The sequence below is a fragment of the Melospiza melodia genome, chromosome 2 (genome assembly GCF_035770615.1).
Source record: "Melospiza melodia melodia isolate bMelMel2 chromosome 2, bMelMel2.pri, whole genome shotgun sequence".
Taxonomy (NCBI): Eukaryota; Metazoa; Chordata; class Aves; order Passeriformes; family Passerellidae; genus Melospiza; species Melospiza melodia.
The window spans coordinates 90037633-90051930 of record NC_086195.1 but is presented as its reverse complement, the minus strand read 5'-3'; the positions used below and the strand labels follow the sequence as shown (position 1 = coordinate 90051930).

The window sequence follows — 14298 nt, the reverse complement described above, 5'->3', positions numbered from 1 at the left end:
GCTCCTTCAGTGTGTCTTCTCCTTTCAGGAAGATTTCCCATTCTCATCTCAAGTACCAAAGAAAGTCACAGCATCGACTACACACCAACTCCAATAAATATTTGGCTGACAACCAGAAGTCCTGAATTCCTGTACTAAAGGGATGCCAACTCACACACTTCACAACTTCATTCTTTTAATCCCCAAGAAATTGCCCAGAGTCCCACACTCAGATAACAGGCATGCCTATGATGTCACAGGGATGACACAGAGCTATAAAGCAGCAGCCAGATCCATACCCACACTGCTGGGGGAGCCCTCTCTGAGCAGGAACAAAACAAAGGAATCCTGACCTACGAGTTTCCAGGCTGCTGATTAAAGAGCCACAGACAAAGGTGCTCTCCTTTTCCTCCAGCAATATCTGTGCAAACATTAAAGTAGAGAAAAGGGGTATGCCTGATTTGGGAAGTTTTGATGCTGCTATAAACTCATCCTTCACAGAAGGTAAGGTTTTGAAGTTTAAATCATTCTCAGAAGTATATCAGCAACTTCCTTTCATATTAATGAAATTATTATAATTTTGTATCACTCACTCTAATAACAGGAACAAGACAAAGAAGGTATCTGACAATACCTGAATTTCTGGGACATCATGCCTGAAGGAAAAGCAGCCTTTCAAATCTTTTCTACATTACAAAGCAGCATAACTCGCTCTAGAAGAAAAATTATCAGTTTTTTCAGATCTCATTTCTCACACTAAATCTCCATATGAAACTGAAATGAATCCAACAAAACCTATAACCTCAGGAATCACTATGAATATATCCCTTTGGAGGTGAATAGAGATTTGAGCATTTGCATAGGAGAAAGGAATATGAGAACCAAAACTTCACTAAAACTTTGTGACAAGCCTAACATGTTTTTCCAGTGAGGAAAAAAAAATCCCAGACTTTAAACTAAGAAAATCCCCCAACAAACAAATCAATCAACCAAAAAAATCCCTATCTTCTAATATCTGACACAATAGAAGCTGACTTCCAAATTAAATTCAAATTACACAAGATTTTATGAGGACAGATTGTAATTAAAGTGTCAAATTTAATAGGCAAAGTCAAGTCCAAAATTAAAGCTCAATTCTCAATTAAGTATTTAAGTACCCAGCAAACAAGACAGGAATTTAGCATACAACTATAAGCCATCAAAGTCCTCCCCTCCTGTGTGAATTAGCTGCATTCTGCCAGAAAAGCACACTCACAAAGGAATAGGATTTTACTCTTTTCTTGTAGCCTAAAGAGAAATATGGTTTGCATCTTCTGTTCTTCATGAGATCTTGTCACCTCCACTGAAACTCTTCACACAAGACTTCCTCTAACCTTGCTGAAAGTAGAAAGAAATCCAAGACTTGCACAAAGTAGAGTCTATTACTCATCTCAAAGAGGTTTAAGTACTTATATTAGTCTAAGCTAATAAAATTTATATCTGACCTACTCCTTCTTAACAAGAAGGCTGCTTCACAGGGAAGGCTCTCCTAAAGGGAAGGTATATTCAGAACTCCAAGCAACATCTTTCCAAGAAAGACAGAAAAAGTAGGTACACCTTGTATCAAACCCATGCCTATTAGTATATGTTCTCTTTAATATTATACCTATTTCTTTTGCTATTTTGTAAGCTTCATCTGGCGTATTGGCAACCACTCCATGTGGAACAGAAATGCCAGCCTCCTTCAACAGTCCCATGCTCAGGTATTCATGCAGTGATAGCCTCCTCTGTTGCTGTTGCTGCACTTGAAACCCATGATTGTTGAGTATTCCTGGACTTCCAGCAAGTACCTGAAGGAAAAGAATAAATGAAAAAAAAGAAAACAAAAAGAAGAATGTGACTGTTGTGAAAGACTACCCTCTTTGTTTAGGTTTAAAAACCAGTCTACATATTAAACAAGTATATTTTAGTGCTCCAGTGCAAACACCTGAACATTTAATCCTACCCTTCCACATTAGTCATTCATATCAGGTCTCGTATTTGATTTTGTGAGGTTTTACTGGTCAGGGGGAAAGAGCTGGTGAAACTACTAGCACTGACAAAGACTGTAACATAAAGATCAGCAACAACAAATGCAAAAAAACGTTTGCTGCATCTTTCGTATTTCACTATATGCAAATAAGACCTTAATTTTATACACAAACAAAGCAAGAAACCTACCGAATTCAGCTAATCCACGAATATGGACGATCACCAAAAGACTCAACGTAAAAAGATTACAAACCAAACTTACATACAAAACAAACCTTTGCTTTTATTTTTATGTTTTTAGTATGCACCACTGGCACAAGCACCGTAAAAACCAGCCTGAACTAGGAAGTTTCTAACAAGCTAGATTTTTTTAGGCTCTATTTCACTTCAAATAAAGGAAACAAGCAGACGACACATGAGATTTACTACAGCATTCCAAGCTAGCGAAGCGACAGGGCCTACGTAGAGGTTCCTTCTCCAGGCAGGACGTCCTCTCCTTGGCACGACCCCAGCGGAGAGGCGGCCCGGGAGGCTGCGTGTAACTCGAGAGGGGCACTCAGGGCGACCTTTCCCAGACGTGGCAGAAGGAGAAAGCGGCAGCGAGCGTCACACACCGTGTCACACACCGTGTCACACACCGTGTCACACACCGCAGCCTGCCGAGCTCCTCCGTGTCACCGCTTCCCACGGGTGCTGCAGCCAAAAACAAGCCCGCACCCCTGAATGGCATCCAGAGGAGCCAAGAGCAGAGGCTGGGAGGGGGGAGCTGAAAGAAGAGTTGAACTGGCACAGCCCAACCCCTCCTAGCAGCAAGGTGACGGCGGAGATGGAAACCCGGGGATTTCCAAGCAAGATAGGGGACGGGGGCGCTGAAAAGGAAGGGAAAAGCAGCCACGCAGGAAGACCTGCCACAAGCAAGAACAGCGGCTGCGGGGAGCCGTACACCAAAGGTGACGCCGGGCTGCCAGCCGCGCCGCAGGCAGGGCAGGGCAGGAGGGCGGCGGGAGCGCGCCGAGACGGACGCTGCTCTCGCCGTCGCTCCGCAACCCCAGCGGCCCGACCCCGCTTCAGCCCCGGCCCGGCCCACCCGCGCCCCCGAGAGGCCGCTACCTTCCCCGCGGTGGAGCCCAGCGAGGCGCGGAGGCCACTGCCCCTCAGCCCGGCCGCCACCCGGCTGCAGATCATGGAGGCCGCCATGGCCGAGCCCCTTCGCCCTCGGGTGCCCCCGGCAGCGCGCACGCGCCGCTCGCGGGCCGGGGCGGGGCCAGGAAGCGCCAGGCGCGGCCCCGCCCCCGCAGTGACGCCCGCCCGGCGGCGGGGAGGAGCGGCGCTGAGGGGCGCGTCCCGGCCCCCTCGTTCTTTCCACCGTTCTGGTTTTAATAAAGGTTCTTTTTGCTTCGCAAGGATCCTAAATGGGTTGTAATCCACCCACAACCACGTCGGGCTCGGTTAGCACCGCCAGTGTTAAAAGGAAGGAAGGAAGCACAGCTCCCTTATGCCACGCCCACACTCCCTCCCGCTTCAGCTTCGCAATAGCAGAACTTAAGTCTTTTCACTCCAGAGCATTACTATTTTTGGTTTCGTATTTCAGGGTGTGTCCGTGCAGCAACGTAAACACAACTATTCTTGCTTAAGACAACCATTCTTACTTAAGACAAGGGGGAATGGTTTTAAAGTGAAAGAGGGCAGGTTTGGATTAGATGTAAAGAAGGAATTCCCTGTTGTAAGGGTGGGCGGCACTGGCACAGGTTTCTCAGAGAAGCTGTGCATGCCCCATCCCTGAAAGTGTTCCAGGCCAGGCTGGATGGGGCTCTGAGCAACATGGTCTAGTGGAAGGTATCCTTGCCAATGGCAGGTAGGTTGGAATTAGATAATCTTTAAGGTCCTTTCGAACCCAAACCATTCAGTGGTTCTAGTATTTCTAGATATTTTGCAGCCCCTTCCCCATGCCACGATCCTCATTTCTGCCTCTCACAGCTCCATGCTGTGCCGCCCCCTCTGCAATTCAGTGTCTGTACTTTTACTTGGGTAGCCTCGACTCAGGTCACTAAGGAACTGAAGCAGGGGACAGGTGTCCCTGCAGAAACTAGTGCCCAGACCTTGTGACTCACTAGCAGGCAAAGCTTTTTCCTTTAAAACAAAATGGTAATTGGGAAAATAGCATTGGCCTGAGAAACTGGAACAAGAATGCCCTCTACCCATAATAAGGAAAAATGCAGTTACTTCCATACATTATGAACATCAAAGCAAGATCTGATGTGAAATAAAGCCTTGTCAGAGCTGTGATTCTTCTTGAGTTTTGTAACTTGAATTATCCAATAAATAACTGGATGAGTTGCCTCTTTTTATTCTGGAACTGAAAATGCATTATCATAACTTCTCCTTGGGTGAGTATTGCAAAAGACGGAGTTCATTCTGGTTCAGTTCTTTTGCTCCTAGTCCTCTGCTGGCCTGGAGTTACTGTCACCTGTTAGCACGGCAGTGAGCTCTGCAGAGTGCTTAGCTCTGCACCTCTGTGTGCAGACACCAGCTAGGAGTATGTGTCACTGAACCTGGAAGCAGCTGCAAAATTTTGATAGATCATCCAAGATTTCCACCACAGCTGATAAAATATTGCTTCTGGGCAAGGCAAGAAAGGGAGGAAGGGAAGAAAAAGCACTTGAACTCTGTGCTCTTTCTGCCCCCTGTACACACAGTGGCTCTTCAGTAGTCACAGGACCTGCTGCATGGATGCCATTTCCACCTACAAAGACATCTCCTAACTCCAGCAGACTCCCCAAAATTACCTCCCCCCTGGAAAGGATTTGCAACAATGTTTACAAGAGGATGTAATAGATCTTGGCAAAACTTTAAACTTTAACCTTAAAAACCCAAAGCTACTGTTCAGAGATAAGTACTGGCTGCAGGTCAGGAAACAAGACTTATATCCTTACTCAGTTGCTTGCTACAGGAAGGAAATTGGACAACTCTCTTTGTTGTGTAATTAATTAATTAATTAGAATTAATTCTTGCCCGAGCAAATGACTGTAAGACATTCAGATTACAACTACTACTGTATCTTCTCACTAGCAGTGACTTATCCTTCCAGTTTCAAAGTGAAGATGGTTGTTACCTTATACATCAAAAGAAGAACTGTCACATGGCTGACAACATTGACGGGCTTGTAGAAAGACTGAGGCAGCTGCTGCTGTTATCTGGAGTCTGATACACAGCTGTATGGAGAACTTTAATTATCTGAATGTTTTATTGTCTGATCTCCTCTTGCCTGTGAAAACTTGTCTAACTGGGGTGGACTGTAAACCTGCTTGGATTTCTGTCTGATCACCAGTGCCACCACCCGGCTCTGACTGTCAGCACAAGGTGGTTGTAAACCCAACTCAAAATCTTAAAAACAATAGTTCTTGGAAATGACACGTGCACCTTTTCTTTATTTTGTTAGACACACAAGAGAAGATAACACTTGGCTACAACCAGACAAATTCCTAGTGAGCCCAATATAAACTCAGGTTTGTATAGGCTCAGCCTCATTCAATATCTGACTTACAATTGAAGAGACTGCACAAGGAATGCACTGTAGGATTCCAGCAGATATCCAGAGGTTTTGCTAAATCTCCAGAAACAGATTCCATCCTATTCAAAGTTTAAAATTAGGAGATTTCTTGCGAAAATCAGAATAAGATTTTTAACATAGGATCAAGGCCCTCTCTGAAAATCTGTGTTTAAAACTATAAAGAAGCAAGGAAAAGGTACATAACAAACGAGATAGAATGAGCCAAGAAGTTTTAACAGATAAGCAGGACAAATAAATAATCCAGTTTGAGGCCAAATATAGCATCCTGGAAGAGTCAGGCATTATGAATAGACATGAATTTGCTTTATTATAAATTTATCACATCCACGCAGTGACAATGGTACAATCTGATTTATTTCCCAGACCTTGTAAGCTCCACTGGTTGATACTTTGTAGCTGAAAAACATCAGGAGAGATGGTCTTGCCAAGAACGTCAGAGTCAGAAAACGAAAGCCTCTGCCAAGGCCAAGAGTTCAGAGGGTAGGAAATTTCCAAGATGAAATTTAGCAGGGGCTTAGAAAGCATCCCAGTACCTGTGGAGAAAATCACCCTGAGCTTTCCAGAATTCTTTTTGTTGAAGACAGGAAAAAAGAGCCCGCTTTTTTTTTTTTTTTTTTTTTTTTTTTTTTTTTTTTTTTTTTGTATGGTAGATGAGTAAACAGGTTCAGCTGATGAATCAGAACAAAAAAACTGACTTTGAAGCAGAGTGAGAATAATCCTTCAGTGGTGTCTATACTGCCTTACATTGCATGTCTTACAGATGGTGAATTCTCTCTGCGTCACTTGTCTGCAGGAGTACCATCCTGGCTGTCTCTTGACAAACTACAGGTTGCTAAGGGGACCCTCAGGCTTATCTAACAACATAAAACTATTCATGGCACCCATTTGCAATATTAACAGGCTATTCCATCTCTTCTCCCAGTCATGCAGAAAAGACAATCCAGGGTCCTTCCCTGAAGGTGCTCTGGTGTATTTCCTGCAAGGATTCTGACATCTGTCCTAGCAAACAGGCCTTTGATGTGTGCACTCTCAGGTCTGGATAGGTGCAAGTTTTCTGCAGAATACAGTATGAACATGAAACACTAATGCATCATCTCTTCCCAACCAGTGAAGGCTGGTAGATGAAAGGCTCAATGAAAGCAAAAGGATTTGGTTTGCAAAAAATGATCTTTCACATAGCTAAGCTATGGAGCACCTTGCCACAGATGCTGCAAATAATGAAAATTTATATGGGCTCAAAAGGAGTTTTGGTAGGTTAAAGAAGAGAAACAAGAAGAAGGTTAGTTAATAAATACACAGAAGCCACCTCTGCCTTGAGAAGTCACTGAGCTACAGATGGCTGTAGAATAGTATTCAAAAACCCTGTCATGATTTCTTGCCTACTGTATTCCAGACAACCATTCTGGACCTCCAGGTACTATCCTAGATGGATAAGGAACAGACGCTTTTTTATTCTTCTGATTCAGGGTCCCCTGGGATTGAGCACACACAGAAGTTTCAGCAAAGCACAATCCCTCTTCATCTGCCTATGAGTTGCCCAAGGTCACTTAGAGTGTTGATGACAAAGCTACAAATAAAGCAGAATTGTCTCAGCACCTTCACTCATTCCAATGACTCAGTCCTGCCTGGACACAGTAAAGAAATAATTAACAAGCAATGAAGGCAGCACACCTGTAGTACAGCTCTAATTTGTCCTATTGCTCTTGCACACACCATTATTCTCTCCATATGTAAATGTGATCAGAAGTTATTTACATTTCAACATAAAAACTGCGTATCACACTTTGCCTAATTTCCACTAATAATGTTTATGAAGCCATAATATTACAGCAAGCAGTAATTTATGGTGAAAGACAGCCATTTAATGGAAACATGTGGTATCATGGAAATAATTCTGCTAAAATAAAACTGAGGAAACAGTTAACAATGTTACATTTTCAATATCAGGGTTCTGGATAACAACCAGTTGCTTGAATGCAAGAGAAGAAAAATCTTTCAAGTTCAAGTTTCAGCCAGGTTGCTGGCGGGACTTTGGGGTCATGCACTGCTGTCACATTCCACCCAGCTTCTGAATGCCAGTTTTGCAATGTAAAATATTTAAATATAATCCTTATATCTCCTAGTTCATACTTCTGCTAAGAGAATGCAAATATATAGTAAATTCCACAGCCAGGGAGCCATGTGTATGAAATTCTCAGAAAGATGGATGTTTTCTGCTTGTGTAGCTGCTTTTCAATAAGCTGTTGTACACTGTGTGTTTTACTAACCTGCTTTGCCTATGTGTGCTCTTCTTAGGGAACAGCTGTGTAGTCATTTTAATCTGACATAAATCTGGCCTGTCTCTAATACAGTTAGTCCCACCATTCTTGTTCCCAGCTGCTCTGACTCACTGCCTCCCTCACTTATGTCCCTGAGCTGTAAATTGCATCAGGGATCACATCCTACTAAAAATGTAATCTCTCTCCCAGTTTGCTGAGTCAGGTTTAGCTTTGTGCTGTGTTTAATCTGATTGAACTCTGTCCTGTCCCTTCCCTGTGCCACCCACAGCATGCTAGAAAACAGATTAATTGTTTAAAAAATAGGTTTTTTTGATCCAGATCACCTCGGACATACAGTTCATTCAATAACACTTCAATCAATAAAAGCGTTAGCATACAGAACAAGGGATTGGCCCTGAAAAATATCTGCCTCTTTTCCAGTAGCTGCTGGACACATGCTGGTTCAAATACACTGTTTTGGCTCACAGAAGTACTTTCTCAGATGAAATATTAATAAACAAATTTACAAGTATATATAAATCATAATCTTGCAAGCTTTTCAAATTGTGGCAGAGGATTTTGCTACTTTCTCATTCTTGGTTTATTCACGTCTTTCTTCAGTGGACATCTGTTCACCATCAGACTCAGAAAACCAGCCTGTATTTACTTCATGATCTGCAATACCTGGCTACATAGGCATGTCCTAAATAAATCCTAGAATGAAACCAATCAGAACAGATTCAGTCAACAAAATGCTTCTTTTCATACAGTATTCTTTATATTAATGATCACAAATGTAAGGTGAAAAAATTGAAACAAGTCTGAACATCTGTATATGAGATTTCAAAACCTTAACAAAAAATTAGCCATTTTAAAGTTTTGTAGAAGGGTAATACTTCACATCTTTGTTGCGATCAAGAAGATGGTAGAGAGGAAGGGAAAATCTTAGCGTACTGACAAATAAAAATTTATTGCTTTTAAAAACATACTTTTTACATAATCATCATATAACATTTCTACATAATCATCTTTATATAACATTTTCATTTAATTGTATCCTGCTAATATAGTAAATAAGCATAATGAGCATATGGACTTTTTTTTAAAATTTAAAAATAAATCAATGAGTCACCTTCAAGACTTGTCACTAAATGCTGTTTGGTAAAAGGTACAGGAAAATAGTGCACATAGAAAGTAGAATGTTTTCACTGTTCAGGTAAAAAATTTTGTGGTGTTTTAAAGTATTGGACCAAAACGATCTTCATGGGTGAGGAGGAATCCTTGATATGGCTTTTGTAAGATTGTTGTCTTAAAATGTAAATACAGACATGATATAACTCATATGTCTGGTGTTTCATCTGGAGATTAGGATACTCCTAATGGATGTCCTCATGCATTAGGATACTTAGGATACTCAGCTGTACTGGGGAGACAGATACAAATGAATGAACTTGGTTTACAAAAAGTCTTGTTAGCTTGGCAATTTGCTCACGATTATTTATTATTATTGCTGCTATTTACCAATGTCAGTAATTCAGGGTATTATCACTGAAGGGGTATCAGGGAGAGCTAAAGGTGATACAGAGACTCCATCATCAGAAGGCATGAAAAGGCACTTTATTATTAGAAATCCACAGTTCTTATAGAAACAATGGGGGGCCTAAGACCTGATTGGCCTTTAGTAATCTTCTCTCACCTATTGGTCAAGAAGGGACAACTCCTTGTAAACATCTTTGACAAACGGAGATTGCCTGCCAGGTGCAGAGGTTGAGATAATTGTTTTGATTCTTTCTCTGAGCTTTCTCACAGCTTCTCACAGCTTCCCAGGAAAATCCTGGGAGAGCTGTGTCTCTCTCTGTTCAGAGGATATGTGATTACCACAGGGTATGGGCTGACATCACAGTTAAGCAGCAGGGCCAAATACTGCCAAAGGGCAGCCTTGCTTCTAGCACACCCAGACATTTGCTCCCGACATGCCCTTCATGCCAACAGTGGGACACATCTGATGCTGCATTGAGCCACTTGGGGCAGTTAAACCCCAGAAAACTGATCCCCGAAAATGTGATTAAGCTTCAGCCAGTTTGGCCCTGTGACTTTCATATGTAAATAAAAACACCTGTTCACAGATATTTTAAAGCCTTACCAAAATAATCCCCAAAACCAACCAAACAAAAACCCAAAACCAATTTGAAAGGTCTGCAAATAAAAAACTTCTTTCTCTGTTGTGATCAATAGGCTGAAGAACGGGAAAATCTGATGAACTTTACAGTCGTTTATAAAGAAAATGAAAGCTGAATTGTATTCTACATATCTCTGTAATTCATAAAAATGTGAGAATGAAGGTGTGAAAAATGCGTATTTTATGATTAGCTTTTTGAAAATATTAAAATGAATATTATATGTGTTGTGTTAGAAAGTAATGCTGTATTAGTTCTCTTAAGTAGTGTGTTAAATAGTTTTGGGTTATAAAAAATGTTAAAATAGAAACTATGCTATGTAGGATAATTTTTTTAAAGAAAGGACTTGCAGTGAGATAGCAGCCACAGGACACCAAATCTTTCAGAGAAAAAGAATTTATTGCTCTCTTATCAGAAGAAACGAACTTCTTCCCACCTTGAAGGCGCTGTTTGGATTCAGAGGAAGAAGTTGACACTGACCAGACAGAATCCTGTGTTTGAATGGAATTTATGCATCATGTATGAAGTGTATGAATATGCAACGGGCTATTGCTTTTAAAGGTTAATCCTTTGTTAACGGGGGTCCTTTCTCGGGCTCGTGCTGCCCAGAAAAGGTAAACGAACGTCCATAACTCTTTGTCTCTATTGTCTCATATTGTCCTAATTCAAATTGTCCAAATTATTATTACTCTAATTGTATTACTATTTTTATAACCATTTTATTTCTATTAAACTTTTAAAATTTTAAAAACAAGTGATTGGCGTTTTTTCACAAAGGTAAGTATTTGCCAGCAGAAATTTTTATTGTTTCTTTATCAGTCAGGAACTGTTATTCTGCCTGTGGAGCTCTGCTCAGCTGAGTTTGTAGCTTCCTTTTTAAAAAATTCACGTGACACTTCAGAGTCAGACTCTTCGCAGGCCAGAAACAGTGGGCTAACCAAAGAAGGGCTGCTTTTTAAATCCTGAACAAATCTGCAGTCAGAGACCGACTGGCTCCTTGACCTTCAAAAATCGAGTCGCATCTTGCTTGTTGTCAGCTGCCCCTCGTTTGCACAAAGGCCTTTTCTATTCCCGGTGCGCTCACAAGTCCCTGCGGGCTGAGAGGCCAGGGTCCCAGGCACACAGCAGCACAGGGCACCGCTCCCTGTCGATCCTGCCTGGGAACCTCGCCCGCTTCCTCACCAGCGACGTCACCACCAGGCGCACTCGCGCTCTCCGGTCACACCCCCGCCAGGGGCCTGCCAAAACCCGGCATCCCGAGCCGCGATTGGCGGATCCGCTCCCGCCTGCCCCGGGGAGCCGAGCCGAGCGCCGGGGCTGCCATGGGCGAGCAGGCGGCTCAGCCGCGGCGGCCGGGGGTCGGCGTGGGGGTGGTGGTCACCAGCGCCGCGCACCCCGGCTGCGTCCTCCTGGGCAAGCGGAAAGGCGCGCTGGGCGCCGGCACCTACCAGCTCCCCGGAGGCCACCTGGAGTTCGGGTAGGAGCCCCGCGCCCTCCCTGCCTCCCTCCCCGCCCGGCACTTCCCTTGCCCGCCGTGCCCTGAGGCGGCCGTGCGGTGCCGTGCCGTGCCTTCCCTTGCCTGCCGCCCGCAGGGAGAGCCTGGCGGAGTGCGCGGCGCGGGAGACGCTGGAGGAGGCGGCGCTGCCGCTGCGCCACGTGCGGTTCGCGTCGGCCGTGAACGCGGCGTGCCCGGCCCAGCGCTACCACTATGTCACCGTGCTCATGAAGGGCGAGGCCGAGCCGGGCGCCGAGCCGCGCAACCAGGAGCCCGACAAGAACGAGGGTGAGTAAGCATCTGGTTCCAAGCGCCGTGCCGCGGGCAGGGACACCTGCCACTAGGTCAGGGGGCTCCCAGATTCATCCGGCCTGGCCTTGAACGCTCCCAGGGATGCGGCATCCGCAGCTTCTCTGGTAAATGAAAAAGCTGCTCAGGCAAAATGACTCTGTCACCTGTCTTTGTATTGGTAGTTTCTATATGATCCATCTAGACTTGAAGAGGAAGAATTGTTATATCACAGAAAGAAAGAATATCCTGAGTTGGAAGGGACCCCCAAGCATCATTAAATCCCATTCCTGGCCCTGCACGGGGCAGCCTCAGCAATCCCGCCTTGTGCCAGAGTTGTGCAAACACTCCTTGAGCTCTGTCAGGCTGCACTATGGAGCCTATTCCAGTGCCCCACCACCTTTTCCAAACATCCGGCCTAAACCTCTCCTGCCACAGGGTCCTGTCTTAACTCTTTACTCAGATTTTTCTTCCTTTTTCTTTTTTTTTTTTTTTTTTTCCCTACAGGCTGGGAATGGGTCAGATGGGATGAATTTCCTCCAGCAGATCAACTGTTCTGGGCCTTACGCTGTTTAAGAGAGCAAGGCTACAATCCTTTTACAGAGGAGCTCGATCATCTAAAGGGGTACACGGGAAGTCACCAATTAGAGTAAAAACAAATTGTATGTTATGTAACAAACAAAAGGACAGACCTGCTTTTTTGGTGTAAAAGATACGAAGTGCTCACCCTGCCCATGTGAAAATGTTGTCTTTTTCCCAAAGAAGAACATGCCAACTGTTTCAGTGCTTTTCCCATATTTCATATGACAGTTGTCTCTCATTCCAGACCCATTTCTAGGTTTAGTAGTTAATAATTAACTTTTTCTTTTACAGAAAACTCAGTGTTTTACCTAGTTAGTCCATTGATGACCAGCCATTTGGAAATCAGCACTAGCCCAGGAAGCTTACTCACTTAAAAGCAATTGCAGCAAAACTTACTCATTCAAACCTGCTTTCCTGTAATTATTGGACCAATTTTAAAACTTGGCCTTGTCTCGTAGCTTCACTTATGAAGCTACTGTCATGAGCAAAAGTTACATTTAATAGACAATGCCTTTTTTCCCTGCAGACAGCAGTATACACTTGAAAATCAAAAGAGTATTATAAATGTGAGAAGATTGTCATGACTTATTGCAGGGAATGAAAATTCCCTGACCCTTCTTGCCAGTTGTTTTCATAACAGAGTTCTGTTTAGAGCCTCATTTACATTGAATTTATCTGCAGAAATGTCTCGGATCTCTGCAATTTATCTGAGTTTGTTACTGAACTCTTGGAATGGAGAGGTGCCTGCTCTACTAGGCTGACACAAATCTCATTTATAAGTGTAGCTCCATGGCAAAAATCATACTTAGTGGCTAAAAAGAGTTGTGAGTATTAAACTGCACACATGGGTGTAGTTCTGTATGGCTGACTATTGAGATTTGGTAAAATTGTGCATTTTCAGTTTGACTGATTAAATGACTGTGTTGTTAGTGAATGAAATTACAGTACCCAACAGTACATACAAAACCAAGAAGATAATATTTTTAATTTTTCTAGAATCTGTAACTAATTTTGATTCTTTTCCAGCTGTTGTCACCAAGACATCAGTGATTAATTTTAAGATATAACTTTCAAATCACTGGTTGGCTCATTTTTTTCTTGTCAGGCTTCTTTTATAGCATACGTCTTGTCTATTCCCTTTAGATATATTCATTATACAAAAATGTAAGGTTTCTTTAATTTCTTTTGAATAAAGTATGGGCACAATACTGAGAGATTAAAATTGCCTGGAATTATGAATTGACTTCTCAGTTCTTAAAAGAAATCAGCTTGAGGGATTTAAGGCTCTTCCTTACTTTGAACATACATTTTTTTAAATGGAGATGGCTCTTCTTGCTGAGAAACAGTGTGATGAGGCATAAGGATGCTACTGCCCCTGGCAATCCTCCTAATTAGAGTTTGAAGTATTAATTATGTGCAACTTCCCTTAGGACAGACACCCGTTCTCTGAAGTGAAGAAAGAAGCAACGTTACACAGCAGTCTTGAAATGGGAAATTTCACCAAAAATTCCTTTGCTACTGTAACTTTGTAAAAATCTTATTTTTCTATTCAAAAGTGGAGATTTGCTTCCTGCAAGCAACCTTATGTACACTGAAAATTATTCCATTCAGCTGTCAACAAAGAAGCTGTGGGAAGAGTTGACAGATGTCCTGCCCATCTGTCACAAAGAATAATGAAGAAAAAAAATTAAATTATTTAGTACAATTTTTTATTTTAGAAAACATCTAGGTCCTGATGAGAGAACAGGGACCAGTGTAAAATGGTCTGTCATGCAATAAATACTTTCTTGGCATATTTTGTTAATGGATATATACATTCTATTTCTTGTAAATACACAAGTAGACACTGAAATGAGGACACAACAGTATCTCCATATGTCAGCATTTCTGTATCTTTTCAAAATGGACAGATTAAAAGACTACAGTGCATTACTGCAA

At 42.7% G+C, this 14298-nt stretch overlaps 2 protein-coding genes across 2 annotated transcripts in view; one reads left to right on the top strand and one right to left on the bottom strand.

Annotated features, from left to right (window-relative positions):
- Nucleotides 1-3235, bottom strand: part of SUCLA2 (succinate-CoA ligase ADP-forming subunit beta) — an 18728-nt gene extending 15493 nt beyond the window's left edge. Inside the window, exons 1-2 of the mRNA XM_063149305.1 lie at nt 3100-3235; nt 1625-1808 (exon numbers count right to left, since the gene is read on the bottom strand). Coding sequence (XP_063005375.1) covers nt 1625-1808; nt 3100-3186 — 271 coding nt within the window. The 5' untranslated portion in view covers nt 3187-3235. The remainder of the gene's footprint in view (nt 1-1624; nt 1809-3099) is intronic.
- NUDT15 (nudix hydrolase 15) lies at nt 3185-14298 on the top strand. Its single transcript, XM_063150333.1, has 4 exons — nt 3185-3286; nt 11033-11472; nt 11588-11778; nt 12286-14298. Exons 1-4 carry the CDS (start codon nt 3185-3187, stop codon nt 12429-12431), a joined length of 879 nt encoding a protein of 292 aa, XP_063006403.1. The 3' UTR covers nt 12432-14298.

Coding starts and splice junctions, on each gene's coding strand:
- NUDT15 (XM_063150333.1), top strand. CDS start 3,185: ATGGCCGAGCCCCTTCGCCCTCGGGTGCCCCCGGCAGCGCGCACGCGC. Junction 3,287..11,032: donor GGCGCGGCCCCGCCCCCGCA/GTGACGCCCGCC, acceptor GCTTGTTGTCAG/CTGCCCCTCGTTTGCACAAA. Junction 11,473..11,587: donor GGAGGCCACCTGGAGTTCGG/GTAGGAGCCCCG, acceptor TGCCGCCCGCAG/GGAGAGCCTGGCGGAGTGCG.